General features: G+C 42.3%; 2 protein-coding genes across 5 annotated transcripts in view; one reads left to right on the plus strand and one right to left on the minus strand.

The window, feature by feature from the left end:
- Fhod3 (formin homology 2 domain containing 3) overlaps positions 1-6,202 on the plus strand; it is a 429,128-nt gene extending 422,926 nt beyond the window's left edge. For all 4 annotated transcript variants that reach the window (XM_036204945.1, XM_036204946.1, XM_036204947.1 and 1 more), the window contains one exon: positions 5,611-6,202. In XM_036204945.1, the coding sequence (XP_036060838.1) occupies positions 5,611-5,693 (83 nt within the window). In that variant the 3' untranslated portion in view covers positions 5,694-6,202. The remainder of the gene's footprint in view (positions 1-5,610) is intronic.
- Positions 6,203-16,489: 10,287 nt separating this feature from the next.
- Positions 16,490-20,687, minus strand: part of Tpgs2 (tubulin polyglutamylase complex subunit 2) — a 54,630-nt gene continuing 50,432 nt past the window's right edge. Inside the window, exons 6-7 of the mRNA XM_036204397.1 lie at positions 19,261-19,421; positions 16,490-17,913 (exon numbers count right to left, since the gene is read on the minus strand). Coding sequence (XP_036060290.1) covers positions 17,680-17,913; positions 19,261-19,421 — 395 coding nt within the window. The 3' untranslated portion in view covers positions 16,490-17,679. The remainder of the gene's footprint in view (positions 17,914-19,260; positions 19,422-20,687) is intronic.

The following is a 20,687-nucleotide window of genomic DNA, read 5'->3' on the forward strand; positions in this document are numbered from 1 at the left end:
GGCATTTGCCAGTGTTAGCTGTGGCCTACAGTGTTGTTTTAGGCACATTGCCCAGGCTTCAGCCTGCTGCTGGGTCCTTCAGGGGACAGCTTGAGTGTCCAATGGCTCTGACTATGAGAATAAGGGATGGTGAAGAGGAAAAGGAGTCCCCAGGTAAAAGCAGTGTCATGCCACACTGGTAGAGAACTGAGTAGGAAGACAAGAACAGGATACCCCCAGTTTATCCAGCCCATGAGATTTACACAGGGGTGACTCAGGTATGAGATGCAATGTTTAGCTGTCCAGTTCTGTCCCTCTCACTTCTGTGTTTTCTCCTGTAGGACAAATTCCTTCAGTTCATCATACCTTGCTTTAATCATAGGTTCTGCTTTCGTGTCTGTTGGGAATTCTTTTCCAGAAAGGAAAAGAAAAAAAAAAAAACAAACAAACAGTGAGGTCAGGGTGAATGATGCAATTTTGCTGAAGATGGATGGGCTAAGAGTTGGTTTATGAGAAGCTCCTAGGTGAAGATGCTGCTGCTGGCCCTTGGTACTCATGTTGAGTATCAAGGTTCAGGAGCTGAGGTTCTCAACCTTGGCTGTATGGTAGAGTGTTCTACCAAGATCTAAAATTCTAAGTGCCTTTGTTCATCCACACCAAAGACTGCAGAATCTCAGGGCTTCCTAGTTACTGCCCCGAGAGGAGTAGTTACACTGGGGGATAGTACTGGATGGCCTGGAACTCACTATGTAGACCAAGCTGTCTTTGAATTCACAGATATCCTTTGGCCTCTGCTTTTCAAGTGCTGAGTTAAAGCATGCACCATAATTCCTGGCTTCCCTCCAGGTTTTAATGAAAGACTATTGTTACTTGTCTGTCATTTTTATATCTTCAGGAATACAATTAGTTTGTGGCTTTCAGTTGCCAAGGAAGGCCTTGCATTTAGTTTTGTTGCTAGTTTGCTCTTTCTCCAGTATGGCTGTGACTTCTTGGCTCATCTCCTGGTGCACATGTCTAAGAACCTGGTCAGAGACACGTGTTCCTCAGGGTTAGGCTTAGACAACATGGCCATCTCAGCAGAACCGTGTTACAGACGGCGATTCATGGGTCCCATCTCAGGGCAACTAACTCAGGACCCTCACTTAACAGCACTAGCAGGGACTCACATTCATAGTGAGGAGAAGAAGCATTAGTGGGTGTGGGTAGGTACTATGACCAGGAATGGTATTGCGAGCCTCAGGTGACAAGCTGCTCTCCAAAGGGGTGATGTTGATCCACACTGGCTGAACATAATGGCCAAATCCCAGTGTCGCAGGCCTGTGTCACACGATGTGAAGGCCATGCAATAGTACTTCTTTGTGGTATTTATATTTCCTGGTGCTAAGAAGGATGGACCTCTTAGAAAGCCCTCTTCTTTTTGTATTTAACTTTTCTGTGTTATTTTTACCATTTTTAAGATTGCTACATTTAAAAATAGTAACAAGAAATATTTTAAATGAAACTTCTGAAGGCCTTTTTTAAGTCTTCAGGAAGTTATCTTCAGTAGTTGCCATTGGTTACCCTCCTATCAGTCACTCTGATAAACTAGAGGCCAAATGGAAGAAGTCTGGCATGTGATAACTTCTGCTCTTACTGGAATGGGCAGCCTCAGTGTAATAATGGCTGGCTGTAGGGAGCTTGGGAATGTGCTCAGTAGTAGAGTGCTTGCCTAGCATGTGCAGAGACCTCACCCCTTGTACCACAAAATGATATACAAATGAGCAAACAAAAAGACAAATATCTTGGCTAGAAGACAAAATGGTGAGCTTAGAGAGATATGGAGACAGGCTGCCAGACCTGGGAGTAGCCTGGCAGAGAGGGGCTATGTTGAGCCAGGGACTTTAAACTGGGAGAATGTATGAGCTATTGGCTTAGTTTTTCATTCCTTGAAGATGGAAGATATTCTACCAGTTGCTTATCTGCATTGGACCCAATCAATGGTCCAGCTTTTTCTACCCATAATGTCACTGAGAATAATAACAGTAACAATGAATTTTCCTCTTCAATCTGTCCAGAGAATGCCTATTTTTGTAGTTGTCATAATTTCCTGTGGTATAGTTACTATTTTAGTGTTATACAAAGCAGCCATATACTCTTTTTTTTAATCTAGACAAACACAGTTTTCCTGTGACACAGATACTATAAGATATGCAGTGCCCTGTGCATGTCAGTGTCTATCTCTACTGGGTGGCACTGTCAACAGAAATTGAAGGTGGAGGATGCTAGAATTTGATTTCTATTTTAAAGAGATGATAAAGCCAAGCTTTCCAAGAGTAAGACAAAACAAGAAACAACTTGGAAAAAAATCTATGTTAAGTTCAGTGATTTAGATAAAGCTCAGTATGAAACAGTGGTGTGTTTAATTAATAATGGTGATAAGGTGAATAGGCATGAATGATCAAGCTGTCTGGGGTATGTAGTTCATGTGACTATAGACAAGTCCATCCACTACAGGAAAGGAAACAGAATCCTAAAATCTAGAACTCTGTGACCTGTGATCTATAAAGGTCACTTAAGGTTCCCCAGAGGCAATGATGTATTCCACACCTGATGCTTATACAAGGCTGCTATCCATGACCTACCTGCTAGTGTCAGACTCTGCAGTCAGTTCAGACATGCCAAGTGCATTTTAATATACCCACAGGCTCCCAGAGCGAATTCTGTTGCTTTCCTGCTATTGCTAGTTAGCATCTCATCAAGAGACGGCTACCCCAGCTCTCCCACAAATTCCAGGCACGGCTTGACAGCTGCCTTTGCAATTCTGACCCAGGGACAGGGTTGTTAGAGCTTGGGTTTTTCTATATTTTGGTTTCTCACTTTTTCATATCGAATTGCATACATTGTCCCAGGGATGATTGTAAACCCAGGCTTCCTGGATGTTGACCTTGTTTAGACTATGTGGAAGCTTGATGGTGTTGGAGCGATCCTTCCTAGACTGATACAAGATAGGCTGTAGTAGCTAGGAGGAATCACCCCACACCCCCACACCCCCACACTCCTTGCTCTTTCTTCTCTTGGACCCATCTGTTAAAATGGACGGCCCTGCTGATTACATGCTTGTTACTGTGTACTCTACCTATTAAAGAACACAGCCACAGCCACAAAACCAGGGACTCATAGTCAGCCTTTTCTTGTCTGAAGGGAGCTCAGGTCTTTCCAGAATTGAGAGAGGCTTACCGTTGCACTATCGAGTTCCCTTCCCAGATAGGATCTGGCTCATCTCTGTGACAGGATCATCAAGTTTTGGGATCATAGCCACGTTGTAAAGATGCTGTCACTTTGGCAGGACCTGCAACTAGTTGACAACTTAAGGTTTATCAGGGTTGTTCAGTGGGAAGATTCTGAGGACTGCTGGGATAAGATTACAGGTCACTGATTGTCTTCCTAATTCCTATTCTTTCATACCGTGAGTACGTTCTCACAGCTTCTCCCAGGCTGTGAGATACATTTTGCAGTTGCTTAAATAATTAAAGTCTTACTACTTTTACAGTATATTGAGGATTATCACTATGCTAGCTGATAAGTGAAATACTCTAGAGATGATTTTTACTGTATCATAAAAACTCTTCAATCTATTTTAAAAGAGAAGTAGACTTGTCTTACAACAATGTTAGACACAGCACTGAACCATAACCAGTATACAACACAGTTCATTTAGCTTTTCTTTTCTGAGATGACTCTCATTAAGTAAAAAAAAATTATTTTTCATTATTCTAAGGCAACTATATGTTCTTGTATAGAGCAAATTGACACTAGGCCCAAGGATTTAAATTACTACTCTTTGGGGAAAAAAAAGCCAGATGTTACAATAAAGGACTAGAATTTCTTGGTCAAACTTTTAGAGATCACAGGCTAACTCCTTGTCTAAAGACAGCTGAGGGCACCGACCTCAGCTGTTTGCCCAGGTGAACAGCCACTTCTTCTCAGAGGGCAAAGCTGGACCAGAATCTAAGATTGTGATGATGGAAAGAAATGTGGGTTCAGCCTTGGCTAGATAGGTGGTTATAGGCAGACCCCAAAACATTCCACTTCAGAATAGATCTGTTTGTTTCACAATAATAAATCACCCTCCCAGGGTTGAAGAGATGGTTCAGTGGTTAAGAGCACTGACTGCTCTTCCAGAGGACCCGGGTTCAATTCTCAGCACCCACATGGCAGCTCACAGCTGTCTGTAACTCCAATTCCAGGGGACCCAATGGCAAAACACCAATACACATAAAAAATAAGTAAATAATAAACTAATTGAAAAATTAAATCACCCTCCCAAGTGGGAAGCTGGCTATACAGGAAGAGAACCCTGGCTTTCTAGTTTCTCAGCATGTCTGTTCTTGTGCTAGACATCCATGTAATCTGGAGTGGAGGGAATAGTGATAAAAACAGCCTGAACTTTCAGATCCATTGCTACACACTAAATGAGCTTTTGCCCAGGAGAGGGGGAAGGCATAGATTGAGGGGTACTGCCAACAGACCCTTGAAATGGGGCCCTGGCTTTCTGGAGAAAGTATGGTAGGACTTGGGTGGGTCTGGACTAAGGAATGGAAAGATGCAAGAGGTTAGCCTTCTATTTTCTATACCAATTACTAGACTGTTCTGATCAACTGAGGAAATGGTTAATTTGGGATTAGGGTAAGAGATATGTCTATACATTCTAAAAACAGAGTAAACACCCCTATTTTTTTTTTATGATCTTCAAACAGCTAGAGTAGACCAAATAAAGTTTGTAACTTTAGGTAAGTGTGACGAACCTTCAAATGACAGCGTTTCTTGAGCACAGGCAGTTGCTACTTCATTCACCCTTTTGCAAACTTTATTTTCACATCAAAATTGACTGATAGCAAACAGCAGGAAACATGTGTTGCCAAGCTAAACATGAGCCTATTTCATGTGAAATAAGAGCAACCTCCAGTGACCAACAATGCCCCAGTGATGAGGTTTGGACAACAGCCTTCTTGAAACTTGTATGAGATATAGAAAGCATCTACCAAATTCTCTCAGAAATTGGATAGTTTTCCCCCTTGGCATCTATTTAGGAAAGGTCAACAATGATTTCAATCACTGTCCCTAAAGGTCCTTTGTCAAGTTGAGAATGAGACTCACATCACTCACAGAGACTCTTCTTGATCATTGTCCCTTGCCCTGGCCTCTGCCTAGCACGTGGCTGCACAAGGACCTAGGTGTTGTCACATCCCCACTTTGTATTTAGTGCCATAGGTTTGCAGTTGGGAGCTTGCTGACCTCTCTATGTACTACTTACCTTCTCTTCCTTGTATTAATAGAACCAGGTTTCCCATGTTATGACTCTTGCAGCTCTGTTACATTCCATTCTAGGAAGACATTGAGCTTTCCACATACCACCTACACTTTTTATAGTCTGCACCCATTTTTCAGAAGGCCTGTGAGGATATCCCTCTCCTCCTTGCAACCCTATCATCCCATGGTCTCTCCCAGGGTACTTCATTGAGCAAGAGCAAAGTAGCCCTGGGCTACCCTGTAGTCTTAGGTTGACGGGTATTGAGACACTGAGTACCATTTGTCTCTTGCTAATACCTCCTTCTCTTCTTGTCTCTTTGTGACCTGTGCGGACCACTGCAGTACGAAGGACCTTGAAGAGTGGCCTGACTCCAGAAGAAGCTAGAGCCCTGGGCCTGGTTGGCACGTCTGAACTGCAGCTGTAACTTTTGTAGACCCTCAGAAGTGTGCTGAGCAGAGAACCCACTCTCGCCAGATCCACCCCTTCCAGGAGGGGTGGGAGCCTTGCACATCTGAAGGTTCAGAACTGAGAGTTCATTTGTGGATATAACACTAATTGTGTCACCACTGTGCATTGACACGGATCTCCAGGAATCTCCTGCATGTCCTTTCTTTATCAACTCAGCTGTGTTTCTCTTGTTTCCTTGATGCCTGGTTTATTAGTTCCAAGTGTGACACCTTTTCTAGGAAGCAGCAGTCCTTGTAAGGGACAAATCACTTCTGTCAGAGTTGTTATGATACCATGGGGCAATGTGATTAGACTCAGAAGCTGGGTCTCCTCCACAACAAAACGTCCAGATATAAACGCCAATGTTGTACACAAAAGCAAGCACAGATTGTTTACCAGTTGTGGATTTTAGATGTACCAAATGTTTATATAAACTCATAAATGTACACCATGTTTCAACTACTAAATAAACAGAGTTTAATGTCATCACAAGAAACTGTTATTCTTATAGATGGAGGATCTTAAATAGCAGTGCAGGTTCACATCCTTCCTAGTACAAGCCCTTTGGGTTGTATTTTGTTGACTGAGTAGCCCCAGTGACAGGCTCTTTGACACTGTGGTTTAGTTAGGCCTCCCTCCTTGCTGCAGGGATTGATAGCTGTAGTCAGTCTTGTTATGCTCTCCTTACCCACGAGGTTTGCTGTGTGTGATGCCGAAACAGGGGCCAGGGCAGCTTTATCACACAGCTGGACTCTTCTGGAACCAACAACTTTGCCTTTTATATAAAAATTCATTTTCTCGGAAAATTTACTAATCACCCAGATGAAGGAGATTTTAAAGTGCTGTCTGCAGAGAATGTTACGCTTTTTGCATTCACTTGTCTTAAGTGGTCATGACCTACAGTGTTCAAGACAGGATTAATTCATGGATCTTAGCTGTTTTCAGAGCGACACTGGGGCTGTCAGGTGCCTGGAAAGTGACTCAGGTTTCCACAGAAGCTCCTGGGCTGGCCAGGTCTCCCCATGAAAAACCTATCTCCCAAACCAGGAAAAGGCAAACCGTTACAGTAGCTACTTTCAGCGGCTGGATGAATGTTCCAGCTTTCAAAACCTTTGTGCCTCTGTATCTGGGATGGTGATTTATAGGTAACATGCAGCAGATGTTATCTATGAGAAATGACATATTCATACCTACTGCTTTGGCTATGCGCTCCCTAACCTGTGGGGGAGATCACTGTCAAGCAGGCATTTGGGAGAGGCTACCTGAAGGATGTGAGTACTGTACGAAAGCCTGGAAATGTCGGTGGGGTTTGTAGATTACAGACTAGGGAATTGATTTAATCACCCCTTGAGAAGGATGCATAGGGCATTGTAGTCATTTCCCTTTTGTGTGTGAATTATTGCTCATGTGGTTTACTGGCTTTGAGATCACTGGCTTATTGCCCCAGCACTGAACTCAGGCATGGGCTCTCTCTCACAGAGGACAGAGATGTATAAACACAGGAAGCTGCGTTGTCATGATGCTTGGTGAATGGATACTTCTGTGCCCTTTGGGAGGAGGCCCCTGTCATTCTGCTGAATGCTGTTGCTTCAGCATAGGTCACAGTCAGAGTGTCTGGGAGCATATAATGTTAAACTTAGGGATCAAAAGCTCCTGAGAAGCAAGTGAGGTTAACTAGTTTCTCCCTTTGCAGCTAGGCAAGGAGAGTCTCTAGAGCTTCATTTTGAATATACTTATTGCAGTATGGGATAATGTAGCAGCACAGAGATGCCCACCAAAGTCTGGGGATGGGACTCACCTAGTGTACTGAAAGCTACTGGTGTCTTTATCTCCCTCCCTTACCCTCCTCAAGATGTTGTGATTGGTAGTTTGGAGTGTGGCCTGGACTTGTATAAGATGAATTGCTAAACAGTCTTATTAATAAAAACAAAACCCAGAGCTAGATATAGGGGTTAAAACTGAGAGATCAGAGGGATAGGACAAGCTGCAGGCCAACCTCACCTTACCAGCCCTCAGTCTCCAAAGAGAGCTACTTCCTGTCTACCCACACCTATATGTCTTTCTGTCCCTGCCATCTCATTTCCTCTCTCCGCCCAGCTTCATCACTTCCTCTTTCTGCCCAGCTCTGTCACATCCTGTCTGTCTGTACAGACCGCCAGACCTTTATGGTTAACTGGGGTTAGAATTTAAGGCATGTGCTACCACACCTGGCTCTGTTCCCAGTGTGGCCTTAAACTCATAGAGATCCAGATGGATTTCTGCCTCCCGAACACTAGGATTAAAGGTGTGACTTCTGTGCTTACTATAGTGACTGGCTTTTTCTTCTGATCCTCAGATAAGCTTTATTGGGGTACACAGATAAAATATCACCACAGACTTGAGAATATTTAAAAGATCATCTCACTTCCACCCCTTGTTTCTAATGTGAAGATGACTCTGAAAGTTATTGAGTTACAAGCAATTTTATTTAGTGTGCATATATAAGTGTTCTATTCCTGTGTGTACCATGTATGGGTAGTAGAGGATGATGTGAGGCATCTTCTGCCATGGCTTTCTGTTGCTGTTGTTATTGTTGCTATTAATCATCTAGATAGTTTATTTTTTCTTTGAACCTAGACTTGCTGGCAGTAAGCTCCAGGACCTGCCTGTCTCCAACCTGCCACAGTGCTCAGGTTACATTGGTAAGCAGCTGTGCTGGGCTCTTCCAGGGGAGCTGGGGATCCAAATTCATCATGTTTGTATGGCAAGCACGTTACTCACTGAGACACTGCCCTAGTCCCACAAGGCATTTTTTTCGTTCTTTATACGAGAATTAGATAAAACCAAATATAATTCTCCACACAGAACTGTTTTGTCATCACTGACAACCTAAAAGCAGAAAAATGGCTGACTTTGTCTGTTCAGGAACAGCAGGGATGCTGCAATCCAGGGCATGTGCTATGGTGAAATATGGTACACTGCCAGGTGTATATGGAGGCTAGGCAAAGGTAAGTTTTGAATACAAAAAGTGTAGGTTTCGGGGTTTACTCTAGGGGGTGACATCGGCTCAGCAGAGGAGAATGTCTGTCAGGTGGATATCCCTGCTCAAGCGGCTAGTTGTCTTCATATGGCTCCCTACTGTCCCTGCGGGCTAGTTGTCCTTGTATGACCCAGGAAGCAAACTGAAGCTGTGGTGTGTGTGTGTGTGTGTGTGTGTGTGTGTGTGTGCACATCCTGTGACTCACTTTATTTAGGAATAGATATAATTTATTTTGTATTAATAACTTTCACACTAGAAAGGAACCAATTAGTTAGGACATGTTTGAGCAAAGCCTTCTTCACACTGTGTGTCTAGTGAACTATACTTGGTCTTTCCTGCCTTGAAAGCCAAGAGAAAGACACAAGGTTCTCACTGAACAGTTTGCCATGTCCCATAACATGGAAGGAACAAGGAGTATAAGAGGTCAGCTCTTGAATTCTCTTTTCTTTACCCAGAGAGGCTTGTTGAGGGAGTGTTAGTGCAGACATACTGCAGGTAAACCTGAGGTCCTTGTTAAGTGTAGTTAAAATATACCAGTAAAAGTCCTTCTGAATTAGGCTATGGTGGTGCACGCCTTTAATTCCAGCACTTGGGAGGCCAAGGCAGGCGGATCTTTGTGTGTTTGAGGCCAACCTGGTCTACAAATTGAGTTACACAGAGAAATCCTGTCTTGAAAAACCAAACCAAACCAAAAAAATAAAAAAAATAAAAATCTCCCTTTCAAGCCTGCCTTTCAGGATAGCTCTAGAACACTGAATGCTCTTTTTCTTTTCCTGCTGGATTGTTCAAGTCTACTGATGAAACAGATATATTAAAAAGGCTCAGAAGAGCCTCAATGAAAAAACATTCTGTACCTTTAAGCTTAGTATTCATTGTTTTTTAGTGAAGCTGGAGGGTTTCATTTCCTCATTGCCACTTTACAACTTGTCTGCCTCTATTTAGCAATTTGTGTGTGTGTGTGTGTGTGTGTGTGTGTGTGTGTGTGTGTGTGTGTGCATGTGTGTATACATCTGCAGAAAACAGAAAAGGTCTAAGATCTCCTGGAATAGGAGTTACAGCTGGTTGTGAGCTGCCAGATACAGGTGCTAGGAACTGAACTCCGCCCCTCTGCAAGAGCAGCCTGAGCCATCTCTCTAGGCCTTGTAATAGCATTTTTTATTTTTTAAGGTATTCAATTTCTCTATCAGACCTTTGTGAACTGTTAAGGAGTGTGGTACCTTGTAGCAGGAATCTTAAAGAGTCTTATTAATAAAATCAAACCTGAGGCCAGTTATTGGGGTGAATGCTGGAAGATCAGAGAGACAGAACAGGCCACAGCTTCCTCACCTCACCAGTTCCTCAGCTGGTCTTGTTTCCTCAAACTGCAAGCTTCTGAGTCCTCATCAAAATCGATCTCAGCTGAACTGTGTTGCTCCAAAGCCTAAAAGCTTAACCAGCCAAAATGCTGAACCATCCAAATGCTTCTGGTTTCTGGTCTTCATGCCTTATATAATCTTTCTCATTCTGCCCCCACTCCCTGGGATTAAAGGCTCACTTTCTGGGATTAAAGGCATGTGTCACCATGCCTAGCTGTTTCCAATGTGGCTTTGAACTCACAGAGATTGCCTGGTTCTGTCTCCAAGTGCTGGGATTAAAGGCGTGTGCTACCACTGCCTATCCTCATGCTTAATATTGTGGCCGTCCTGTTCTCTGACCCCAGATAAGTTTATTTTGGGGGAATACACAATATTTCGGGGAACACAATACCACCACAGTACCTTACCTGTGTAGGATGTCATTGCTAATCTTTCAGGTTGTTACCATAGCTACTCCTGTGTCTCAGTCTTCACATAAATGCTGGAAAATCATGAAAACCATGGTGAAAGGTTATTTTGGTGAAGATAACAGATTCTAATTTTTAGAACTTTAAGGATTTATTTTCTGTTTAAAAAGTAACTTACTCACTTTACACGCCTTTAATTCCAGCACTTGGGAGGCAGAGGCAGGTGGATCTCAGTGAGTTGGAGGCTAGCCTGGGCTACAAAGTGAATTCCTGCGTAGCCAGGACTGTCACATGGAGAAACCCTGTCTTGGAAAACCAAAAGAAAAAAGGAAAAGAAAAGTAACTTACTCAAAGGGAATTGGATATGAAGGAACCTGTGCATAGGCCTGGGAAGGCTGAAGACCTAGTTTTTGTCTTCTTCCAAGTTCCTTGTTGAACACAACACAGGGATGAAGAGCAGGGGCACAAGTAGCAGCTTCACTTCCCCAGCTCTCAAGTCGCTTCTAGATCATCTGTGGCTCTCAACACAAAACTTCATGTTCATTGTCCCTTGGAGTGGTGTAGTAGCAAACACTGCTGTGGCACATTGACCATGGCACTTCTGGAACCTCCGGTTCCAATCTCTGAAATCTAAACTTCCTCATAAGGAAGATCCTTTGCAGTGTCCGGGTATGCCTCAAATCCAATCCCAACCGTCCTTATAAAGGACAGCCAGAAGAGATTTGAGAAGCACAGAAGAGAAGGTGAAGAGAGAACAGAAGAATTGAGGTGATGTGGAGGAATCAAGGACAGGTTCTCCAGGATAGCTTCCCCACTACAGCCCCAGGGACATCTGGATTTTGGCCTTATGAAACTGATATTGAACTTTTGGATTCTGGAAGTACACAAGAGTAAATTTATGTTCTATTAAGCCATCAAGTTTGTTGTTACTTGTTTTGGCAGTCCTAAAAAAAAAAAAAAATGGTACAACCATACAAATAAGCACTGAGAGCCAGGTTTGGAGGTAACTGTGTGCCAGGGCTGGGTAATCAGTTGGGGGAAGGGAGAACCATGATCCTTCTCCTTAGGAGGCATAACAGAACCTGTGGGAGGCTGTCATCAAATTAAATTTCAGTTATCCACCATTCTTTAGCTATTTCTAGTTTTGATTAGAAATCATTTTATCAGAGCGATAACTATACCACAAAAGTACCAAATTGCTTAAGGAATGAAATGTCTTTTCAATTTTAAAAGAAAGCTAATGGCTTTGAAATAGACAGTGAAGATATGTATTAAAATAGATCATCAATTTTGTCAAAAAATCATCTGGTAGAGCAATTGGTTCTGTTGGTTAGGTAATTCATGGGGAGAAAATGGACTTTCTGAATGCTTTTTAAAAAGCTGTTGCTTATTGAAACCATTTCCATGTGAGTACTTGATTTGCATTATTTAATAGAGTTTTACAGCCCTTCCATAAATTTTCATTTTACATCCGAAGAAATGGAGCATCAATGATATTGAAGAACATTTCCTAGATGCATGATAAGATGTGGCACATCCCAGCATGTCTCATGAGTTACTTTTTTTGTTCTTTTAGAGGCTTATCAAGATAGCCGTTGGTGGGATACCCAGTCAGCTAGGCTTCTGGGTACAAAGTATGTGGTGGAGAAAAGCCCAGGGGCACCTGTGGCTTCACGTGTAATGGATTTCATTATGCCAGGATTTTCTGACAAACATCGTCCATAAGCTGAACTAAGGGTATCCAGACTCTAAAATAAGGTGGTTACTGTCTTATCAATGTTTAAAAAGTTAGGCATTTTCATAGCTTTTTCTCATTCTTAGTTGTTGTCCTAAAACATGACACATTTGACTTAATGCAAAATTATGTATAACCAACTTTATATTTTACATATTAATGGTTCATGTGACTCCATAATGATTAGGATGGCTTTCCAAAGTAGCACAAAACCTCCTGCTCAAAATCCACTGGAACCAGAGATAAGGTAAGATGACTGAAGTTCACTGAATGGTACTCTCCTTAAAGATGAGCTGAGGCTTCACTGAGCTCTGGGTAGAGGCACACTAGAGCCGAAGCTGAGGAGGAAACTACAGGTCTAAAGGCATAGGAGAGAACCAAACTGGTGTCTTAGAAGCAAAGGATGAGTGGCTTAGGAGAACACAGCTGCAAGCAGAAAGTTAATAGCTAGAAACAGTGGGTCACATTATAAAGGAATTGCAGGAAAAGTAGAAACTATCTTTTCTGAATACTAACTGCACTCAGTCAGCAGTCACAACTCCATAATGGAGGCTGTGTGGGTTTATAAGAAAGTGCTTGGCTGATGTTCTCCATAGGCTCAAATATTTGAACACTGGGTCCCTGATTGGTGGTGCTATTCGGGGAGGCCACAGAACATTTAGGAAGCATGGCCTTGCTGGAGGAAGGGGGTGGGCTTTGAGAGTTAGAGGATAGCCTTGTCCTGCTTCCAGTTCTCTCCACATCATGTTTGCAGTTGAAGATATGCTCTCTCAGTTTCCTGCTGTGGCCACCTGCGGCAAAGCCTCTCCTGCCGTTATAGATTCTTCCTTTGGAACTGTAAGCCAAAAATATTTTCCTCTATATGCTGCTTTGGTTATGGTACCAAGTAAGGCAACCAATATAGCTGGGAAACCAGGGATCTAATGGGAATTTATCAACATCTTCCAAAGGTAAGAGTACAGCCAACATGGTTTGCTACCAACCTGTAGTCCATTCAGCAGTAATGTATGGTCAGAATTACATAACACACATAGTGCTACCAGGGACCTTGTGTGAACTACTGTGCTGAACAGAGAAGGCACATGCATTATAACCACAAAAGCAACTGCTAAAATCTAAGGCAAGACATATGGCTTAAAAAACTCATAGGTTGCAATTATTTGAAAGACAAAATTGGAGAAGCAGGTGTATAGCTAAAACATAAGCCATGAGATGGTAACTGTTGAAACTGTGGAATAGCAGATTAATTATACTGTTGTGTTTATATCTGCAAATGTTTAATAGTCTCCATAACAACACTTTAGGAAAATGCATCATGCAAAAAGTGAAAAAAAATGTGATTGTTATATTTGTTATTATGCATGCTTTACTGGACTGAAAAAAGATTTTGTATTTTTCATGAAATTAAAGCCAAACCACTCAGACCTTAAGCAGAAAGTTTCAGACTCAGTATTACTGTCAAACTGACTAAAACCTCATGGTGGGCATGGTAGTATGCTTTAATTACATGTGTAATGGCAGGGCATGTGTCTGTATGTGTAAGGCAGAAAACTACATAGCTGTAGGTCAGCCTGAGCTACATGGTAAGGACTTGTCTTTAAAAAAACGGAAGGATCTCCTGATACTTGGATTCATTCTTGGTAATTCTGATTTTGTAGATCTGAATTGGGATCCAAGTATCTTATTTTCCACATGATACCTGTGACTTTGGTTCACATTTCTAAGTCTAGTGATTACAGCTTTAAGCATTAGATACCTTAGGCCATTGTGCGCATGCTAGCTGGACCCTTTTCATCCTCATCTTTGGGCTGTTTATCTCCCTACAAGCAGGATGATGTGACACTTTGTGCATGGTATTAGCTACATCAGTACATCATGAGATCTGTTCTCATTTTGTAACTCTAGTAGAGTGCCTTTCCCTAGGCAGTTGAAGTTTTTTGTACCGCATACTAACATTTTAACCCCATTTTTAAAAAGGAGGGTTTTGTTCATTTGTTTTTTGAGACAGAGTTTCTCTGTGTGACAACCTTGGCTGTCCTGGAACTCCATTTGTAGACCAGGCTGGCCTCGAACTCTGAAAGATCTGCCTGCTTCTGCCTCCCAAGTGCTGGGATTAAAGGTGTACACCACCCGGCTTAACTGCATTTTTAAAAACATCAATCTCATGGGTGTCCATCGTCGCCCGCCCTCCCTCCCTCCCCCCATTTAACTCATTTAGCCTCTGTGTTGTTAAGACTTTGCTTGAAGTGCCTTTTTTCTCTTAGAAGAACCAGTACCCTAGGTGAGTGGTCTATGCATTGCACAGGGCCGCTTATATAGGTCTTCACATTTGATTTACTGTTCTGCTTAGTTTTGACTTTGTGTGTTCTTTAAGAGAAGTATGATGAGAAAAATCAGGGGTACACATGAGTAGAGAAGATGAGAGCATGTTAACCACTATAGCCGGATAAATGTTTCCTGCCCACTGGTACTTGAATAACCACCCAGAGGCTTAATATTAATTACAAATTGGTCTATGGCCCAGGCTTATTACTAACTAGCTCACTCATCTTAAATTAACCCATTTCTCTTAATCTATATTTTGCCACGTGGTCGTGGTGTTACCTGTCTGTTGGCATGTTGCTCCTTGGGTGGCGGGCTGGCATCTGCTCTGACTCCACTCTTCATCTCCAGTTTGAATGTACTGCCTAACCTTATTCTGCCTTGCCATAGGCTGACCAAACAGCTTTATCAGTCAACCAATGAGAGCCACATATATTCACAGTGTACAGAAAGACCACCCCATAGCACACCACTCCTTTGGCTCCTCTGTTGCTTCATTTGTGCTATATAACTGGAATGAAATTCAAGTATTCAAGGGCTCCACAAATACCAACTGAAGGATACCTATTACATGGAGATAATGTGATTGTTTGTAATCTTAACACAGAAGCAGTCAAATGATGGCCTGGTACTGGTGGATTTCCCTTTAATAGTTACACATTTTTAAGTGCTCAAGTGAAATAAAATAATTTAGGAAAAGATTCAAATTATCACCTAAGCTATGGATAATCTGACAGTCACATAATTATTAAAGTTTCATATATAGAATTTTTTTTTTTTAGCCACACTGAATGTTATATGGTTGGTTTTGAAGCTGCAAAAGATAAGGAGTGATGCTGTTTTTAAACATTTTTTCCATTAAAAGTGGACAGGCATGGTGGTGCATGGAGGCAGAACTGCAAAGTTGAGGCCAGCCTGGGTTATACAGATAGATCCTATCTTGAAACATAATATTTGATTACCAGAATGTTATAAAACAATGGAATACACTAACATGAAGCTCTGTGTGCTCCCAAGTACACTGGAGCACTTACATTTCAGTATCTGAACTATTAAAAAAATGTGGATGCAACCAGCTAGTCTGCCATATCCTTAATGACTAATTCTTCTTAGACTTCCTGATAGTATGGAAATGGTAGTAGGAGGAAGACTGTGGTAGTCTGAATGTAACTGGCCTCCATAAGCTCACAGGGAGTGGCACTATTAGCAGGTGTGGCTGTGAAGTAGGTGTGGCCCTGTTGGAGGAAGTGTGCTACTGTGGGGATGGGGGGGATTTGAGGTCTCCTCTGCTCAAGCTACACCCAGTGTCACAAACCACTTCCTGTTGTCTTCCGATCAAGATGTAGCCAGCACCATGTCTGCCTACACACCACCATGGTCCTCCGCCATGATGATAATGGACTGAACCTCTGAACTGTAAGTGAGCCACCCCAATTACATGTTTTCTTTATAAGAGTTGCTGTGGTGATGGTGTCTCTTCAAAGAAATAGAAATCCCAAGACAAAGACTGGAGACCCCGCACCCTTTCTGAGTATCATTATAGTGAACAACAACAACAAACATGTTTTTCAAGTATTTTTATTCTTTGTGTGTGCATAGGTGCCTGTGGAGGCCAGAGAGCACTTTGGGTTGGAGTTACAGGTGGCTGTGAGCTGCTTAATGTGGGTACTAGAAAGTGAATTTGGGTCCTCTGCGTGAGCAGTGCATGCCTTCAAGTGCTGAACTATCTTTCCAGCTCCCCAAACAAGAATTTTAAATTTTCAGTAAATATTCAAAGTGATGTCAGAGAAGTACAGGTGGAGAATGATAGGAACCTCCAATCGCAGAGTGGAAAAGAGAAGCCCTAGAATGATTAGTAGGTAGAGGCAGCACAAAATGAAGCCTAGACAACCACTGGTAGAAAGAGTAAGAAAGAGTAAATTAGCCAACAGTAAAGGGAGTGTGCAGTCTTCCTCTCCTCCTAACTCTTTATTCTTCTACCTTTGGAATATCCATACAAAAACTGCAGCCATTAAGAACATTGGGACTAGGTAGGTAACTCCTGCCCACTGCCAGGACTGTGGAGGAAGGAATCAGATATTCCTAAGTGAAAATCAGAGTAAGTTCTTTACAGAAATTCTGTTATATGCCTAACATTTAACATGAGACAAACCTGTGGGGTGGCTCAGTGTCTAATCCCACCACGTTTCTTCTGGATTACAGGATGCTTACTTACAAAGGCCTCTTGGCACCCCACACTGTTCTAGGCAGGCTACTGCTTAGACCAGAGGGAGCTGGGAGAGACAGCTCTCAACTGTGAATAAGCAGAACAGCTGGAAATTTTTGTGAACAGACTGGCTTTATCTGCAAATGAATGCCCAGGGCTTTAACAGATAAAATACAGCAGGGGTCAATCTCTTTTAAAGATAGTTTTGGTAAATGTAGAAATATCCATACAAAGCTGGAAACAAACCCCTTATAGGCAAATGATCAGGAGCACAGGGATTTTACAGTGAATTAAACAAAAAAGCCATGACTCAAGTGCGATGTGTTGGCGGTATAGGTCGTAAAGAACGCAAGACTGTCTTTCAAAGTGTCTTCTCAAAACATACAGCCTAAAAAGCTAAGGCATCAACATTACACACTAACAGTATGAAAATGTTTGCATGCAATGTGTCCAAAAACATTTCTATGACAGAAATGTTCCCCATCTCTGTGTTATCAATATGGAACCCGTTATTACATGCCTACTTGAAGTGTGGCTAATGCAACTGAGGGTATAAAGTGTTCATAACAGAGGTGGTCACATGATTAGTTGCTACTGATGTTTCATGAGTTGAGCCATGGGTTTATTTGGGAGGACCTCTGTAGTTATTGCTAAGACGTTAAGGATTGGGTATAGACATACAAATAAAACAAAACGTAAACCTCTAGACACATCTGAAAGTCTTAGCTGGTTTTAGAGACGGGGTTGGCACAACCTATGAAGGAAAGGACTCTTGGGGAGAATTCAGTATGGTCTTTCCAACTCCTGGCCTAAGGCTTTGGTTCCTCAGGAGAATGCCTACAGTCACAAAGTGTCTGAGGATGGGGCCACCCCAGGGCACCTGTGCATTGATATCCCTGCTTTGAGGCTGACGGGATGCTTACTTTCGGACAGGGTTTCCAGAGCCAGAGGAAGGTTTAGGGGTAAGAGGAGCTAAGAGTCCGGGTCCTTTCTGGCCACTGACAGGCTGCACAGGCCCTTTCTTTTTTGGGATTAAAATCTTGTTCTTGCTCTTGAACACTTTGCTGGGGTCCAGCTTGTTCACAAAGGAGTCGGTCTCTTCTGTGAGCAGGCTTGTGTTGTAGGTGATGGGTTTGTACATACTGAACCACTGCTGTAAGGCAGAAGGAAGAAAGAGTCAAAGTTTGAAGGAGAAATGGCCAAGAGCAGGGGCACATAGGACAAACACTACAAATTGACCATCACTAACCCACATTTTTTTTTTTTTTTAATGTCAACTGGTAAAGTATATGTGATTATTTCAAAATTCAAAAAGCTATAAAATCTAAAACATTTCTGGTTTACACATCTAGTGATATAATACTGAATTTATACACTTTAAAAACAAAACAAAATAAAACAAACAAACAAAAAAACTATGAGCTCTTCATTTAACAGCAAGTTAGTTCTACTAATTGAGTTCCAGGACAGCCAAGGTTGTTATCACCACCTCTTGGTCAAGCACATACAGTGCTTTTCAAGGCCTCCAAGGCACTCTGAGAACTAGTGCACCCACCAGGGGACAGTGTCCTCCTGCTTGCCATCAAAGCAGATGGTGCCCACCATGGATATCCCAGTAGCACCATCCCTCCAAGTGGTGTGATAGAGGTCAGTGAAGAACTTTCATACATGAAACTGTGTGCTGTGCCTCTATACCTGCAGTTGCTCGGAAAGCTATGGAAAAAAAAGGATAAAAATGTGGCTGTCCTGGGTCATTGTTTGACCAGAACACTTCATAGCATTGATTACATGGAAGCTGTTCTTATGAAAAATGAGAAGAATGAGGCCATATTTAGGAAAGCTGCAGTGGAATGCAGTCCCTAACTTTTTGCTAATTAAGTGCTATAAGTAATCATTATGATTTCCCTTTAGACCTTTTAGTGAAAAGTTCTAGCCACAACTTGGTGTTTTCAAGGCAGGCCTATAAACCTGGCATCTCTGTTTGAAATGGTGCACAGATCTGTAAAATACAGAAGACAGCTCTATGTGTACTGGTATGGAAAGAGCTCTACAATGGAGTGCTAAGTGAAAAAAATAAAAGTACAGAATTGCTACATTTGTGTTAGCAAAAAGATACAAAGACCAGTGCATTAATGAGTCTCTCAAGGAGGTCTTACATACTGACAATTGTGCCTGCCAATTGAGATGTATACCGGGAGCATAGGGGAATTAGAAACTTGTCAATCCTTCTCTTTGTATTGTCAATCAAAAAACAATTGTCTGGACCCAAGCCCTCAGTGACATTTAATTAAAAATAACACCCTAGTTAATCCTGATTACTTAATTAGATCCAAATCATGTGAGGCTATCAGTCAACACTGGAATCACTAGTCCAGCTTATAGAAAACATAGGTTCCACCCCTTGATCTACTGCTGCAGGTGGGGAATTTGGAAGGTAACATTTTCACCGGAGATTCTTGATACACATCAGATTTTGGGATAGCGGGAGTTGTCTCCTTACCTTGGCCTGTGGGCTAATGCCATAGCTGGTGAAGGCATATTGCCACTGGGGCAGGCCCAGGTGGGTGATGAGCAGGCGGTAATAGGCAGTAAAGGTATCTGTGAGAAAATGCCAGTATAATGCTCTGTCCAGGAACCAGATCTCAGTGTCATGAGCTAATCCTAAACAGCACAAGAAGAAAGGGACAGCTTAATATGTTTTCCCTTTCAACTAAAATGTCAATATACATTGTTAAGAAAAATCCATAGTAGAAAGGTTTTAAAAAATAAAACTCTTTCTCCTTCTAGCCTCCCAGTTCTGCTCTCTCCTGGTTCCTTTTACATGTTTATTTGATAACTCTTAGACTCCTGACTGATCCCACAATGGATCTTTCTGTTGGCTGTGACCATGAGGCATTTCATTAAGTCTATCTTAACAGATGCTTCTGTTCTCTGTGGACCCAGCACTCTCTCCTCCTTTTTGATGGAAAGAAGCTCTGAATGGATCAGTCTTTTAAAAAGAGGTCTCTAATCAAAAGTGCTATGAGAACACACAACTACAAAACAATGTAAAGGAGTCTAGACCAGTGGTTCTCAACCTTCCTAATGCTGTCACCCTTTAATACAGTTCCTCAGGGTGTGGTGACCACAGCCATCAAATTATTTTTGTTAATATGTTATGAATCGTAATGTAAATATCTGTTTTCCAACAGTTTTAGGTGACCCCTGTGAAAGAGGGGCTGGGACCCACAGGTTGAGAACCACGGTCTCTACCAACTTACTTATGCAATCCGGCTTGTACGAGATCCTATCCCAGGTCAGCTAATTCAGGCACTCTTATGCCAGGTCCTGTCCTATATCTGCCAACATTCCATTTCTGTCACCTTTAGCCTCTTCTGTCTCATCAGCTTTGTAGGCAGCTGCAACATCTCCCCTAGGTGTTTCTCATTTACTTTCTTCCTTCTCCAAAACTACCTGCCCATCTTCATTTGAATCCTGCTATTCTCCTAAAGAGCCCTGAACAACTCTTTAGTCTTCTACAATTGTCTGGACCTTTTTGCTTGGCTTTCCAAGCTCTGAATGAGAAGTGGCTGGCATTCAGACTCCATCTCCTTGGAATGAGATGAGTTTTGGCAAACCACTTCAGCTCATTAGGAGAACTGTCATTACCACAAATCAGCTGAACTTTTTCACGAGAAAGGCTTTCAGTCATTTGTCCCTCTGCTTGGTTGCCCCTTTCACTCCTTCCTCATATCTAATTCCAATCACCATTTACAATGCAGCTCCACGTCTTCTGCTACAACAGCTTTACCTGGAAACAATCTCTTCTCTCCAGAGGTAACTTCTAATGTTTATGCCTCTTCACACCACCAGAAAGAGAATAGAAGAACACTTAACTATGCTCTGCTCTAGAGTCAATCCCTAGGCCTGAACTCCTATTACGGAGTA

Source organism: Onychomys torridus, chromosome 13, assembly GCF_903995425.1.
Source record: "Onychomys torridus chromosome 13, mOncTor1.1, whole genome shotgun sequence".
Taxonomy (NCBI): Eukaryota; Metazoa; Chordata; class Mammalia; order Rodentia; family Cricetidae; genus Onychomys; species Onychomys torridus.